This window comes from Phalaenopsis equestris, unplaced genomic scaffold, assembly GCF_001263595.1.
Source record: "Phalaenopsis equestris unplaced genomic scaffold, ASM126359v1 Scaffold000002, whole genome shotgun sequence".
NCBI lineage: Eukaryota > Viridiplantae > Streptophyta > Magnoliopsida > Asparagales > Orchidaceae > Phalaenopsis > Phalaenopsis equestris.
The window spans coordinates 66,881,226-66,896,330 of NW_018164444.1; the positions used below are offsets into that span (position 1 = coordinate 66,881,226).

The 15,105-nt window shown below is 36.1% G+C and overlaps 1 protein-coding gene across 7 annotated transcripts in view; it reads left to right on the forward strand.

The window, feature by feature from the left end:
* Positions 1 to 15,105, forward strand: part of LOC110033425 — a 39,351-nt gene that overhangs the window by 8,344 nt on the left and 15,902 nt on the right. The window contains exons 1-5 of one of the 7 annotated variants that reach the window (XR_002294943.1): positions 2,797 to 3,826; positions 4,094 to 4,173; positions 4,251 to 4,345; positions 4,517 to 4,606; positions 4,831 to 6,097. Coding sequence is in view for 2 of the 7 variants with exons in the window: in XM_020737402.1 (XP_020593061.1) it covers positions 3,787 to 3,826; positions 4,251 to 4,308; positions 4,517 to 4,606; positions 4,761 to 4,974 (402 nt within the window). In the remaining 5 variants the exon portion in view is untranslated. The other 6 variants (XR_002294942.1, XM_020737402.1, XR_002294941.1 and 3 more) reach the window with 6 other exon arrangements.

Consider the following 15,105-nt stretch of genomic DNA (forward strand, 5'->3'; position numbering starts at 1 on the left):
TTATTATGCTTCTTGTTTGGCTTGTATTCTTTTTATTTTCGAAGCTTGAGATTTGAATGAGTTTTTGGTGAGGTATGAGGGATTCAATGGAGAGTTCTAATTTGGATCAGAAGATGGGGAGGAAAAATGAAGATCTTGTTCATCGAAAGATAGTTGTGGTTGCAGTTAAAGCTTCGCAAGATGTCCATAGGACTGCATTGGTGTGGGCTCTGACTCATGTTGTTCAGCCTTGTGATCAAATAACTCTTCTGGTTCTGGTTTCATCACGCAGTTCAGGTTTTAATTCTTCTGAAACCTTTGTTTTTGCTTTTTCTCGAAGTGAAGCTATTTGTTTACTGCACTATTAGCACTGAGAAAGGGATCCTTTAGCTTAGATTTGGTGTGTGGTGCCTTCTTGGATTGTCCTTCAATGCTATATTTTCTTTTTTATGGAAAAAATCCTGACTTTTGGATGAATTCCGGTGTGCAAGCTGTAAAGATGAGTTCTTTTTGGTTTTTGTAATCATCCACAACTGAAGTGGAAACTATGTTATTTTCTAACGCCCTTTGCGGGATTAATCGACAGATACTAATAATATTTTCTCAAAATTGTTTTTTTTTACTTTCAATGTCAGCTGAAAAATATTGGCTTTTGTATGACGATTGCATAAATATCCTACAGTGGGACTTTATTTTACTTTTCTTGTTAATAAGACTTTATGTGTTCTAATTTTTAGTTTATATCATGCCCAGCTGGTTTTTCATTCTGGTTGTTAATTTGTTGCCATTTAAACGATTAATAATTTGTCATATCTTCATCATTTAGGTAGAAGGCATTGGGGGTTTCCTAGACGGTTTCTTGTGAAGTAGGATAGTTTCTTGTGAAGTAAATTGTACCACATTGCATGATACAATTCATTATTATGTAATTGAATTATTGAAATGTTTTTGAATTATTGGATGTAATTAGACATTGAATAATTATATTGAAGTTCATTATTATTGTTTTTTTTAGTTTGAGAAGTAATTTTTATTTCTTATATATTTTATAAAGATGCATTTTAATTTTTAAAAGATAAATTGATGCATTTCAATTTTTAATTTTTAAAGGATATGAGAACTAATTTTTAAGTTGTTGTCTATTTAACAAATGCAAAAATATATACAATTTTGAAAATTTTCAAAAATTTCGAACATCTCGAACAATTCGAACAATTCGAACAATTCGAACATTTCCGAACCGAACACGAACCGACCATTCATGAACAATTTCGAACACGAGCCTATTTCAAACAAACTATATTTCAAACGAACCGAACACGAACGCGACCGCTGTTCGTTCGTGTTCCGATTCATCATGAAAGGAGATTTATTTGCTTCTTTTTCTTTTCTAGAAATTTGTTGCTACAATTTTGGGGTGAAATAGGAGTGTTTGGTCCTTATTCTAACCTCGCACCATAAATACAGAAGGTTAGAAGGTTTACATACATAGCACCCTATTCCTGTGTGCTTACATATCCAACATCTAAACTTCAATTTTTACATACATGCCGTCTTACCTATGCATAAAAGGGTATATTTCATTTTAAATAGTCAATGTAGTGATATTTTTAACATCCAAAATGATTATTCATTGTGAGGTTTCTCATTTGGGTGAATTTTTGTTCAAAAATTATTTTGGTGGACGTTAACCCAAATAAAACAAGGGGAATTTACATACATGCCACCCAATTCCTATTTATATGCATGCCTATCTCCTAAATTTTATTTTTTACATTTATACCATCCAAATCTTTTATATAACATGTTGGTGTCAATAATAATAAGCCTATTAGTTGTAATGTTTCTTTGATATTCGCTTGCTTTGGCACGAAGCAGCTTGGAAGGCACATGGATCTTGTGTGTAACCGTTGCGCCATTGCTGCCATGAAGAAAAATTTATGGAACTTTTTGTGGAACAAAATCAAATGTCATGTATTTTATCCCTTTTTGATGTTCTATATGACTTGAGTAGTTTAATATGAACCATCTCATTGATGCATTATGGTTGCAATTTGAAGTTCTCAGAAAAGAAGAAAGTTATGATTTGCTGTGCGAGTAAGAAATGGACATTTGATAGTTTTTGAAGTTAATTTAAATGCCCTTAAAAATTAATATGACGTGCACCATCTCATTTCTAAATAAACCTGTGCTAGGTGTTGGCTTCTTTTAGCGAAACAGCTTTATTATTTCTATCTTAGAGAAAATTCACTGATTATAAGTCATCATGATGTTTGTTGCACAATTTTTTTTTGTACTACTTTCTTCCTCCCTTATCATATCAACAATTGCATTCAATCCAAGGTGTCTTCACTATAAATACGGACGATTTCTGCATCTCCCATTTTCTCTCTCATTTTGTTGACTGGGTGATGATTCTATTATGAAAGATAATCTTGCCAACTTCTGGTTGAGCAGAATTTCATTAGAAGCTGATTGCCTGATTCAGTATTTTCTTCTATTCTCGTCCAATGGACATGGAGTAGCTTGGATGGCCTGTGCATTTGAGGGTAACCGCTACTTATTGTCCTTGATAGAGAATTGGCATACATACATACATACATATATTTATGTGTGTTGTGACGTGTACTTCGGCCTGTTGGTTGGCAGATCCCTTAGGTCTGGGGTTCGAATCCCCCTCGGACGACGAGAGCCTCAGGGAGGGCGGTACTAGAATTTTTAGACACATTAGGAGTGGCTAGAGTTTCGTATAATAGCCTCCTGACCTTTCCTTTTAAAAAAAAAAAAAATCTTTTTGTTATGTGATTGAACTGTGATTGAACTGAGCAGCTAGAACAATCCATGCATCTTTGGGCAATCGCCGCATCAAAGTGCCATGGTAACTCTTAAATGGGTGGATCTTCTTTGGGCTGGAATATGCAAAAATTTGCCTTAGATTTTTCCGTCTCTCACCCCTTTTAGTGTTCAATTAGGTTAACTGTGTTGAGAAGTTATCATGCTAGTTGCTCTTCCATGATGTCTTCGAATGATAGTCCGTATTTTCTCCCCTATTTTATGTGAAGTTTTTTTTTTTCTAATCCAAGAGAAGGAAGGGAATTAGGGGCTGTTTGGTAGCAAGATTTAGCCTAAATCCTGCTAAATACCAAAAATGATGAAAAAATTTTGTTTTAGGGTTCCTTTGTGTAAGCTTTTTCAATGGCTTTTTAGCACTTTTATAAACTGTCGGACTAAAATGGCTCCTTTTAAATAGTTAGGGGGCTAGTTTGACACTTTATTCTCTCCCCTTCTCTCTCTCTCTCTGTATGTATGTATATATGTGCACGCACGCGCTCTCACACACATTAGTTCTTATTTATTTACCTATCTAACCCCTAAACTTTGATTTTTATTTTGGCAATAAAGATTTGAAATCTTATATGTTGTGTCTTGACTATTACGAGAGCTTGGACTACCCGTGCCTATTAGTGCGTGTGTGAGGATACCATTTATTCCACTAAGTTCTTAATGTTATTCCGTGTTCACCATTTTATTCTGTGAAAGGCTTTTGCAGATTCAAAAGAAGTGAAAAGAAAAAAATGGAAGATGCAGATGCAGATGCATGCCAGTTAATTTTTATATATTTATAACACCTAAATTTCAATATTTATGTTGGCCTGGAATATAAAGTCAAATATAAAGTCCATCATGAAGGATGGAGTTCTCTCCTTTCTCTCTCTCTCTCTCTCTCTCTCTCTCTCCAGTTGCATTGAGCGATGTTGATGAAATCCATCATGGAAGGCAATCGTTTATCTGCACTCTTCTCATGTAATGGTCGATGAAACAGCTTGGATGACCCAGGCCTTTGAGGGTAAATTGCTGCCACCATGAGTCTCTGTTTGGTGTATATGCTTTTTGATAGAAAAAAAGCAAATCCAAGCTTTTGATTAACCATTTCTTTTTACACATTTCTATATATTCTGGCAACAATACGAGCTCTTGAAAATATATAATTTATTGCATCTAAAGTGGAGTTTATGTCTATCTTGGGTTTTTTTTTTAAAGGGTATTTACATACCTAGCATACAAATCTTAAATATTTACATATCTAACATCTAAAATTTAATTTTCTTTTTAGGCCAAAACAATATTTTGGATATATTTCATCAATGAAATAAACAGTGGCGATATTTATCGAATTTGCGCTCCAAATTCTCTGTATGGTTGTGTGATTTGGCTTGGTGATTAAATTTATAACATGGAATGCAATCTTATCCCTGTCCATGGTGTTTCAGGGATCTCAAATTTTCTCTTGCAATGGTGTCGCAGCTTGGATGACTTATGTTTCCACAAGTAATCACTTCATCCTTGTGCCATTGGTAGATAACATGTGGGTGTATTGATGGAGCTGAGACGAATTTAAGTCATGATTTCCCATTTTCTTTAAACTTTTCTATATCTTCAAGCAAATAGTTGGGGCGTTAAAGTGGATTGATGTTTGTAATTTAACCAAAGATGTAATCTGTATTAGTTTTCTTTTTTCTTTTTAACCTGATTTTAGATGTTGTTATCAATGGCTTGTCACCTGCGAGCAACTAATCTGTCATTGGGGTGAAGGAGAAATGGGACTTCATCTTAAGATGGCGCAGAGGTGAATCTTATTCTGTTTTCTTTCCATCCTTCGTGATGATTTTTATTTTCCCTAGGAATGATGCGTTGAGTAGTTACCTTGGTAATTTCCCTTCCATGTTCTCAATGCTGCTCCATATTTAATTTTCTTAACATGTCTTTTCAAATTCAAAGAGGGAATGTGAAATGAAATTAAGATGGGGTGTTTACATACATGGCACTCAATTCTTATGTATTTACGTTCAGCTTGGAAGGACCCTTGCTTTTGAGGGGTACTGCTTCCATGAATCATTGTTAGAGAACTGGTTGGTGGATATTCTTTTTGGTGGTGCAAAGGCGAATGTGAGCTTATTATTGTCCATTTCCTTCACACTTTTTCATATCTGCTAGCAACCATATGAGCAATTCAAGAGTGTTCAGACTATTGTAATTTAGTGGCTCTTGCTACCACGGTAGCACCTCGTGTGGTCAGCACCAATCTTGTTCGGGCAACGAAGCTGACACTCATTCACATTGGTTCATCCTGCTATGCCCCGGGCTTTTTGCTCTTCTAACAACAATGGTGGCCGGCCATTCGTCAAGGCCCCGGAATCCGCTGGACATCTCAGCGGCGGGATTGGATACCCGCATCAGATCGAAGTTCCATGTTAGTGTTGAAGTTCGTCTTGGTTTCATTTTTGTTGTTGAATGATCCAAATATTGTAAATAAATGTCTACTGCTTCACTCTCCCAAGATTTTTTATTTTTTTATGTTAGTGCCTATTTTTGTAAGTTGCGTGTGTTATGTTAGGTTTTATTTCTCTCGTTGATTTTTTGAACTTTCATTGCGAGAATCAATTTTCTTACAGAAAAGATATGTTGGTGCTGGATCCAAAATAGTCCATGGTTCACACCCAATGAATAGAGCATGAGAGGAGAGTAGAAATGTAGAAAGAGATAGTAGAGCTATAATCTCTAAATGAGCTGTAAAATCATGTAAACCTCTTCATTTAATGTTAAATCTTTTTATAAAGGATTTAGTACAGTAATGATTTACATTTTTACTCTCATTGAGAGAGTGTTTGCATTGGCGTATTTGTGATATTTTGCATGCGACGATTTATCACCCTGTTGTCTGCTGACTCTGTCGGCTAAGATTGCATTATCTCGGTCGGATGATCCAGCCTAGTTTTCTATCTTCTCTCTGGTAGTAGTCTTTGGATCTCTGCTGAATGGTCAAATATGCTTTGTGGAATTGGCTGGCCGGCTCTACCGTATGATGGGCTATCGCATTGAGCCTACTATTCTACAGTTAGTGGCCCGTATGCTCACCTGTCTTGTTTCCGAGCGAATGGTTTATACTCCGAACGCCTTTTTTTTTTTTTCGATCCTCTTTTTGTCTAGGTTGGTATTGGCCTTGCTCACTTGGCTTGTTCCGTTTGATGGGGTTCATGATTTTTTTGCAAGGGAACTGCCTCCATCGTATTTGTCTCGTATCTTCGTAAGATCAGTGCCTACATCTTTTTGATTAACAGTCAGGACGTGTTATTCATCTTTTAAAAAATAAAAAGAAAATGGATTTATATACTTGGCATTGAATTCTTATATATATATTTATTTAAAATATAAATTTGTTGTTTATTTCTGAAAATTCTTAGGGAAATTTACGTACATTACCACATGAGTTATATGTATTGACATGTCCGATAGCTAAAGTTTGATATATACAGTCACAACACTTTGTTGTCATCAACCTTCCAAATGCTAGAGGTTTTTTTTTATTTTTTATCAACTTCAAATTTTTTTCCCAAATACTAGAGTTTATGTAGTTCTGCTGTATTTATTTTGCAAAAATAGACTTTTTGTGCATACTTGTCCAAATGAATATAATGTGGGAATGGCAGTTGATTATTGAAAAGTTTCATCGCTATGAATTCCATGAGCCATGAGTCTCTCTCTCTCTCTCTCTCTCTCTCTCTCTCTCTCTCTCTCTCTCGCTCTCTAGGGATCTCTGCATTTCTCATGCAATAGTGGAGCAACTTGGACCAATGCTTCTGCAGGTAACCGCCGCTGCTAGTGTCAGTGGTAGAGAACACGTGGATGTTTTTTTCTTTTTGCTGCTTTTTAATTGAACTATGGAAATCTGAGCCAAAGAAACACCATTTTTGTCAGCTTTTCTATATCTCCTTGCAACCACCTGGGGGCTGGGGCCTTCCAGGGGGTTGTTTGCAATTTAGCTGAAGTTGTAATGTGTTTTGGTTTCTTTTAACCTGACTTTGAATTATATGTATACTTACATGCTTATCAGAACTCTTATTTTATGTATAAATTTAGCTGTGCTGCTTCATTCTCCAAATTGAACTAATTAATAATCAGAAACTTAGTTCTATTTGATTGTAATTTTTATCAGCTTTTTATGAAATTCTAGAATTTGTGAGCTTGAAAAGGTTTTTGGCTTATTTTTAAGGAAAAAAAAATCTGATTGCTTTAGAGGATGTATCGTAGGATGTATTACTACTATTAAAATTGAGACAAATTCTTTAATATCATTATTATTTTTTTTTTCCTTCTTTTTTTTTTTACGCAAACTAAAAATGCCAATTTTTATTTTTTTCTCATTATATGATATACCATTCCAAAATTTTAAGAAAACTTTCAGGTTAACTGAATGGTTAACTGAATGTATGCACAAAAATTGCTAGCTTGAATCATAAAGGGATTGAAATGCTGAGGATGATGACCGGACAAATGAAGTATTAAACCAAAGAGCATAATCTGAACCAGTCCATTTGACGGCTGTCCGCTCAATTGAGTCGACTGACAAACAATGTCGACGGATCCGGTCAGCGGACCTTGTTTGCGGTCCAAGCCACCTAGGCTTCCTGTAGGGTCAGCTGACCAAAAATATTCGGTTGACATATTTACCTCTATGGGAGCAATCTTAATGCCACTGACTACCTCGGTCGACCGAACTCAAAGCATCCTCTGATTGATAACCGTTGTGCTTCACCATTATTGTAAACCCAAATCAGATATTAAATTAGAACATTAATTGCATTTAGGACGGTTACCATAACCACTTCCTCATTTCCATAATTGTACAATTGGGCCCCTATAAATATGAGGTCAAAGGATGAATAAAGTTCTTTTCCCTCTAAACTCTCTATCTGCCCTAAGTTACGGTATTTTCAAAAGACAGTTTAGGATCCAACACCGAAAATGATTAATTGCTTGGGAATGGCCATCCTATTTTCAGGTAAGATATCTGTACATAAAATATTTGAATCCTCTTTTTTAATTTTCCTTGCCCCCATTTTCTTCAAGCCCATCCCATTAAAATTTTTATATATTGCCATCTCCATTTTTCCATGCAATTTTCTATCAATTTGTCACTAGAACTCATGAAAATATGTTGCAAACAGAGAGATGTTTATAATGGCAAAGGCTTAGGTCACAAAACGTCTAATCTTAATGTAGAATTAGGGTGCGTTTGAGCCAGCTTGTGCGGTTTAGGATAAGCAGTTTATCCTAACCCGCGGCCTGCATTTAGTGTAAAAATCCAACCGGGTTTTCGGATAAACGGGCAAAACGTGCGATCCAAACGGTACCGCGACGTTTTAAAAAACGCCCCCGCACTTATAAGCTGCCCCAAACGGGCCCTTAATGAATATAAGATCGGGTGTGGAAATCCTTACCTAAATTTTTGTCCTCACATTTAATTGATGGTTTATGATGCTTCACCCCTAGCCCATTTTGCTGCACTGGATTGTTGTCTCCATCTGGCAGGATGGGATAGATGAATTATAAAATTGTTCATTATGATCCTGAAACCAAAAGAGTAATGCTTCATAGTCTGCGACTCTTTTCTATTCTAAAGAAAAAACCCTTGCAATTATTGCATTTGCATATATTTAATGTTTTTTTCTCCGCAAGTTTCATCATTATGATTTCCAAGATGAAATCCATCATCGAGCAGCTTGGACGGCCCAATAATCCATGGGTAACCATTGAATCCTAGGCATCAGTGGTAGAGATTTAATAGGCGGTTTTGCTTGAAAAGATTGAGCTTAAGGTGAATCTGAACCTCCAGTCAGTTTTTTTCTCTCTACTTTTTTTTTTTTAATTCAACTTCATGCATCCAATGGAGGGAGGCCTTAGGGGCTGTGTGGTAGCTGGTTTTGTGGAACATTTATGCAGGATTTGACCTACTTCCTGTAAACTGCAAAATAAAAACTTTAAATTCTTCTATATGTTACGATGTTGTTATGACTTTGAAGTGTTATATATGTGAATACCAAAGTTCAGGCGTTAGATATGTAAATACATAAAATTTTGGTGGTGTGTATTAGGGTATAGGTTTGCATCATGTTCAAATTTGGGTTTGAGTCCATTTTAGAGGGCGTGAACTTCGATCGGCAGTCCTCGTATACTACAGGTTATTCACCTCATTATTTGTAATTTTGTCCAAAATGGATTTTTCAGCATGTTTCTGCCAATGTACATGTATGGTTCAGCGACATACGTTTGAATCATAAAATTGTTCAGTTTATATTCCGCAAGTCCAGAAGTGTAATGTTACACAATACATTTCCAACACCTAAACTTCAATTTTTACATGCCTTACACCTTACCTGGATATGAAAAGGTGTATTTCACTTTTTAAATTTTAAAATAGTGGCATTTTTTATGTGATACGAAAGTTGTGGGATATAAATGTAAAAAAGTAAAGTTTAGGTGTTAGATATATAAATAAATAAGAATTAGGTGGCATGTAAATGCTCCCAAATATAAAACTTCAGGTGCATCTTCAACAAAAGTAATGAATTACCAAAACTGTGAAATGTTTGTTTTTTTCTGCTGTTCATGGTGCTTAAAAGATATCTGCTTTTCTCATGCAATGATGATGGAGCAGTTTGGAAGATCCATTATTCTGCTGGTAACTGCTGCGTCCATTTGTCATTGGTAGAATACATGTGGATGTCCCCTCGGCTTTCTCTCTCTATGTGATTGGGGGATGCTGATTAAATTTAATGTGAAACGTTTTCTTTTTTGGCTGTTCATGTTGCTTCAAAGATGACCTGCTTTTCTTATGCAATGACGATGGAGCAGTTTGGAAGATCCATTGTTCTGCGGGTAACTGCTGTGTCCATTTGTCATTGGTTGAAGACATTTGGATGTTCCTTCAGGCATCCAGTTGGCCCCCCCTCCTCTCTATGTCATCGAGCGATGATGATTGGGGGTTATTGAGGCGTTATTGGAGTTAATGCCCCAATAACCTCCTCGGTTCCACTTTAATGTTTTTTAGGTGGGCCCGAGATAACACATGGCGGCATATTACTGGAGTCCGTACGTAGAGCTGCGTATGTGATCCGTATGGAATAATTTCTCAGAGAAATGGTGGGTCTTCTGCTTGCAGATTGAACAAAAGTGAATTTGAGCTGCCAATTGCTCATTTCATCTGCTGTGGGCCTGCGTTCCAGCCCTCCAATTTACCTACCAGCCACCTGTTCTCCCTTCCTGAAAGCAGCCGTTGTTGTGCAGGCTCCACACCCTGCCATCCCTTCCTCTGCATCAATTTGTGCTGTCCAGACCAACTATAGCCTACCCATAGCCACCAGGCCTTCCCCTCCCGTTCCACTTTGCCGACGCCTCCACCACTCTCGGATTTTCCCTTCCGACCCTAGCTGGATATTAGGGTTGTTGCAATTTTCTTTTCAGTTTGTGTGTTGCTGTAATCCTTAATTCTGTGATTAATAAAAGCTACTTTCATTTCTGCCGAGTTATGAACTATTTCAGGCATCATTATAATCGCATTTCTCCTCCGTTATGTATTAAATCTCAACTCAGTAACTCCTGTCTGTCAACATATTTATGTTTTATACTGTCATTTTGATATTTTGGCGAGAATTTGAAAAATAGCTGCAAGAGCATGCTAGTTTTGATGTAGCAATGCTTCAAATGCTATCTATGTAATTGTTCCTACTTCATGCAGACATAGGACAAGCTGGAACTCTCCAGCTGTGTGTAAATACATGAGCACTTCTACTTTCCAAGGAAAGCCCTAGAATTTGTAGCCCAATAATCCTAAAACCTGATGTCACGAGGATTGAGACGATGCTATCCTTCGAAGAATGCTATGTGCTTTAAGTGATGAATATGGAGAGTCTCACTCTCAAAGCCATACCGTTCTTTTGTCCTTGGTTTGTGATCACTTTGGTTTTTCTTAGCTCTCTCTCACTCTCTCTCTCTCTCTCAAACACACACTTAATTGGGCTATCATGATGAGATCCTTCATGAAAGGCTTTCCACTCTATGGCTTGGTCTGATTGCATTGAAGAATGCTCGAGTGAGTGTATTGCTGCTGTCTGTCTCCTGTGATGGCGTTTGTGCAGCTTGGATGGCCCTTCCATCCGTGGGTAGCCTGTGCTGTTGTCCGTTTTGGTGAAGATGAATTTAGTGGTTCGGCATTGTGATGAAACTATTAAGGTGAATCTGAAGTCATGAACAAGATTTTCTTCCTTTTTCCAAAACAAATTTTATTCTTCAAGCAACCAAATTGAATCTGTATGAAGTGTAATTACTTGAATATCTTGATTCACATGATGCATCACTTTCCTGAGACCAGGTTTTGTATGTTTTATTGTCCAACTCTGGCTTAAATTACTGCTTTGTCAGTCTCCTTAATGGTTTCAGATCAACTGGGATGGTCTATTCATCTGTGAGCAACTGGTGCCTTTGCCGGTCTTGGTGATTTTGCTTGGTCAAGCAGTTAATTGGCCACAATAGTTATCGTTCATGAGGCTGATGGCCTGGCCGATTTTCAGTGATCTGTGTGAATGGTAATTTCTTAGATACTTGATTAATTTGGTAAAAAAATTTAACATGATCCTGGTTTTCATAGATTGTACGGTCCAGCTCTGGCGGAAAGTTTTGGTTTGCCTAAATATTTTTTTGGACCCTCTACCTGGAGACTTGTTGGATGTTTCAATCTTTTTAACAACAAAGTAGGTAGAAAGCATTAAAAATTGAAACTTTTGTCAGAACCACACAAATGAAATCCCTCTACAGGATTGGCACAACTAAATGTTTAAATGCCTTCACCTTTTATTTTAGCACACTCTGTAAGTTGTTTGTGCATCTACGGCATAGAAATTGTTACGATGTTGTATTGTTTTCGAAACCTTAGAATGGCACTATAGTTAGGGTTGTAATTGAGCCGAGTTGAGCTGAGTATATCATGGTTCAAATTTGACTTGGTATAATTATAAGTTGGTCATTTTTAGCTTGAGATTGTGTTGAACTTTCATTGATTGTTCAACTTGACTTGTTTAAAAATTTCAATGTTTGAAGTTGATTTGTATTTTTTTTTGTTATGTCAAGTGAATGAGTATTTAAATGAGTCAATTGACGAATAAAATTCAAAACGAGTATCTAAATTTTCATATAAAAAAAATCAATAAAAAATTTTACATGTTTGATCGCACATAATTATTTATCGATTATAAACTCCGCAAAAATGATAAGGTAACTTATGAACTCTGATCATATGGGATTTAATCTCTCATATTTTAGCATGATCATACTTCTATGTTTGTACTGAACTCCCATATTCAAATATAGGTGTTGGTTTTTCTATAGTGATATGCACTTGTCCTTTTCTTAACTTGTTATAATGGAGCTTCATATCAAGTATTTAATTGTTGAACACCAAACGTGTTTGTTCGTGATCATAAAAGAATATGTTTGACTATGTTCATGTTTAATTCATTTAAACTCCAAGCTTTTAAAAATTGTTCAAGCTTGTTTATTTGCTAATTTTGAGCGAACATGATCAAGTCTTAATCAAGACGAGTACGAGTTGTTCATCATGTGCATTTGTTAATTTACAGCCTAATTATAGTGAAATGAACTATAATTTTATAGTATCCTCTTTGTTATGAAGTGACTAATCTATGATACAACAATAGCAACAACAAGAACAAGCCTTTTTTTTCCACGCTGTGGGGTTGGCTGCATAAACCCTTTTTGCCCATTGCGTCCCGTCACAAATTCTTCTCTTAGAATCCCTATGGGTCACCTTATATTTTTCTCAATTCGCTAAGTTTTACATTTAAACAAATTTTTATGACAAAACTTCTTATATTTTGTTTTTTTGCACATTTTTATTCCAGCACAAACTATTTTCATTTATAAAATCTTGGAGTTGTAGCTGCTTCATGATGATGTTTTTGCTAGGAATGCTGTTTTTAGTGGTTACCATGGTAATATCCCTTCTATGTTGTTTTCAGTGCTGCTCCATATTTAATTTTCTTAAAATGTTTTTTGAAATAAAAAAAGGGGATGTGAAATGAAATTAAAATGGGGTGTTTAAATACATACCGCTCCATTCTTTAGTATTTACGTTCAGCTTGGAAGGCCTTTGCTTTCGAGTGGTGCTGTTGCTTTCATGAGTCCTCGTTAAACTGGTTGTAATTTGGATATTCCTTTTGGTGGTTCAAAGACGGAAGCGTACTTCTGATTGCCCATTTCCTTTCCATATTTCTATATATGCAAGCAACTATATGTGTACAGATTATTGTAATTTAATCAAAGTTGATGTCTGTCTTGGTTTCTTTTTTTGTCGTTGAATGATCCAAATATTGGTAAATAAATGTGTAATGCGTCACTCTCCCAATATATATATATATTTTGTTTTAGTGCCATTTGTGTTACTTTTTTGACTTTTGTTTGGTTTTATTTTTCTTGTTTATTTTTAGAATAGAAGATGAGAGGAGGGTAGAAATGTAGAGAGAGAGTAGAGCTATAATCTCTAAAATGAGCAGTAAAATTGTATAATGTTGCATTTTTACCCTCATTGAGAGATGGTCCATATTGGGTATTTCTGGTATTTTGCAAGTGACAACTTATCACCCTGTTGCCTTCTGGTTCGGTCGGCTACGCTTAGTTGACTTGGTTCCACTGCATTAGCTCGGTCAGTAGAGCCAGCGTGGTTGACTATCTTCTCTCTGGTACGTAGTTTTTGGTCCTCTGTTGGATGGTCGAAGATATTTTGTGAAACTGGCTCCTCCATTAGGCCGGTTCTACCGCGTGATGGTCTATTGCATTGATTTGGCTATTCTACAGTTTATGTTCCGGATGCCCTTATGTCTCATTTCCGGTCGAACTGTTTATATTCGGATCACTTTGGTTTTTTTTTTTTTTTTGTCCGCTTTCTGGGTAGGTCGGTTCTGGCCTTGTTCACTTGGCTCTTCCCATGACGATCTTTGCAGGGGATCTGCCCTCATCATATTCCTTTTTTCTGGATCTTTAGATCTTTGTATGATCTGTGTAGACATCTTTTTGATGTACGGTTAGGATGCATTAATCATCTCTTCAAAAATATGAAGAATGGGGGTTTATATACTTGCCATTGTATTTTTATATATTTATTTATCTAAAATCTAAATTTGCTTTGTAATTCTGAAATATTTTAGGGAAATTTACATACATTACCACACGACTTCTATGTATTGACATGGCCACCTAAAGTTTGATATTTACAGTGAGAACACTATGTTGTCATCAACCTTTCAAATATTAAAGGTTTTTTTTTTATTTTTTTTAACTCTTATGTTTTGTGCTAGAGTTTGTTTTAGTTCTGCTGTAACTATTTGGCCAAAATAGGTTTTTTTGTGCATATTTGTCCAAATGAATATAATGTGGGAATGGCAGTAAATTTTTGAAAATTTTCACCTCTATGAATTCCATGTGTATCTCTCTGTCTCTCTCTCTGCGCTTCTGTTTGATTAGGCTATGATGATTGAATTCAACATGGAAGAGGACCTTTTCTCCATGCAACGTGCTTTAGGGATCTCTGCCTTTCTCAATGTTGGAGCAACTTGGACCTATGCTTCTGCAGGCAACTGCCGCATCTAGTGTCATAGGTAGAGAACATGTGGATTTTTTTTTTCATTTGTTTCTTTTTAATAGAACTATGGAAATCTGTGCCAAAGATTCTCCATTTGTGTAACTTTGGGTGATCAAATTATTAAACGATTTAGATAACTTGGGTATGTTGTTCAAAGCGATGGTAATGTAGATGGGGATGTTAATAGTAGGATTCAAGTTGGTTGAAGTGGAGGAATGCTTCGGGCCTTTTGTGTGGTAGAAAAGTACCACTTAGATTGAAAGGAAAAGTTTGTAAGATGGTGGTGAGACCTGCAATGCTTTATGACACTGAATGTTGGCCTTTAAAAGAGAAGGCCTTTAAGCCTTTAAAAGAGAAGCATAATACTAAGTTGAGTGTTGCCGAGATGAGAATGATTAGGTGGATGAGTGGCTTAACACTTTGAGATAAAATGTTAAATGAATATATCCATGATAGGGTTGGTGTAGCTCGAGTGGCAGACAAAATTAGAGAAGAGTCATCTTAGATGGTTTGGTCACATTAAACATTGACCATTTGATGATCCAATTAGGAGAGTAGATGTTTTAGATTTGATTTATGTTAAAAATGACAGAGGTAGGCTTAGGAAAACTTGGGCTTATTGTATAAAAAATGAT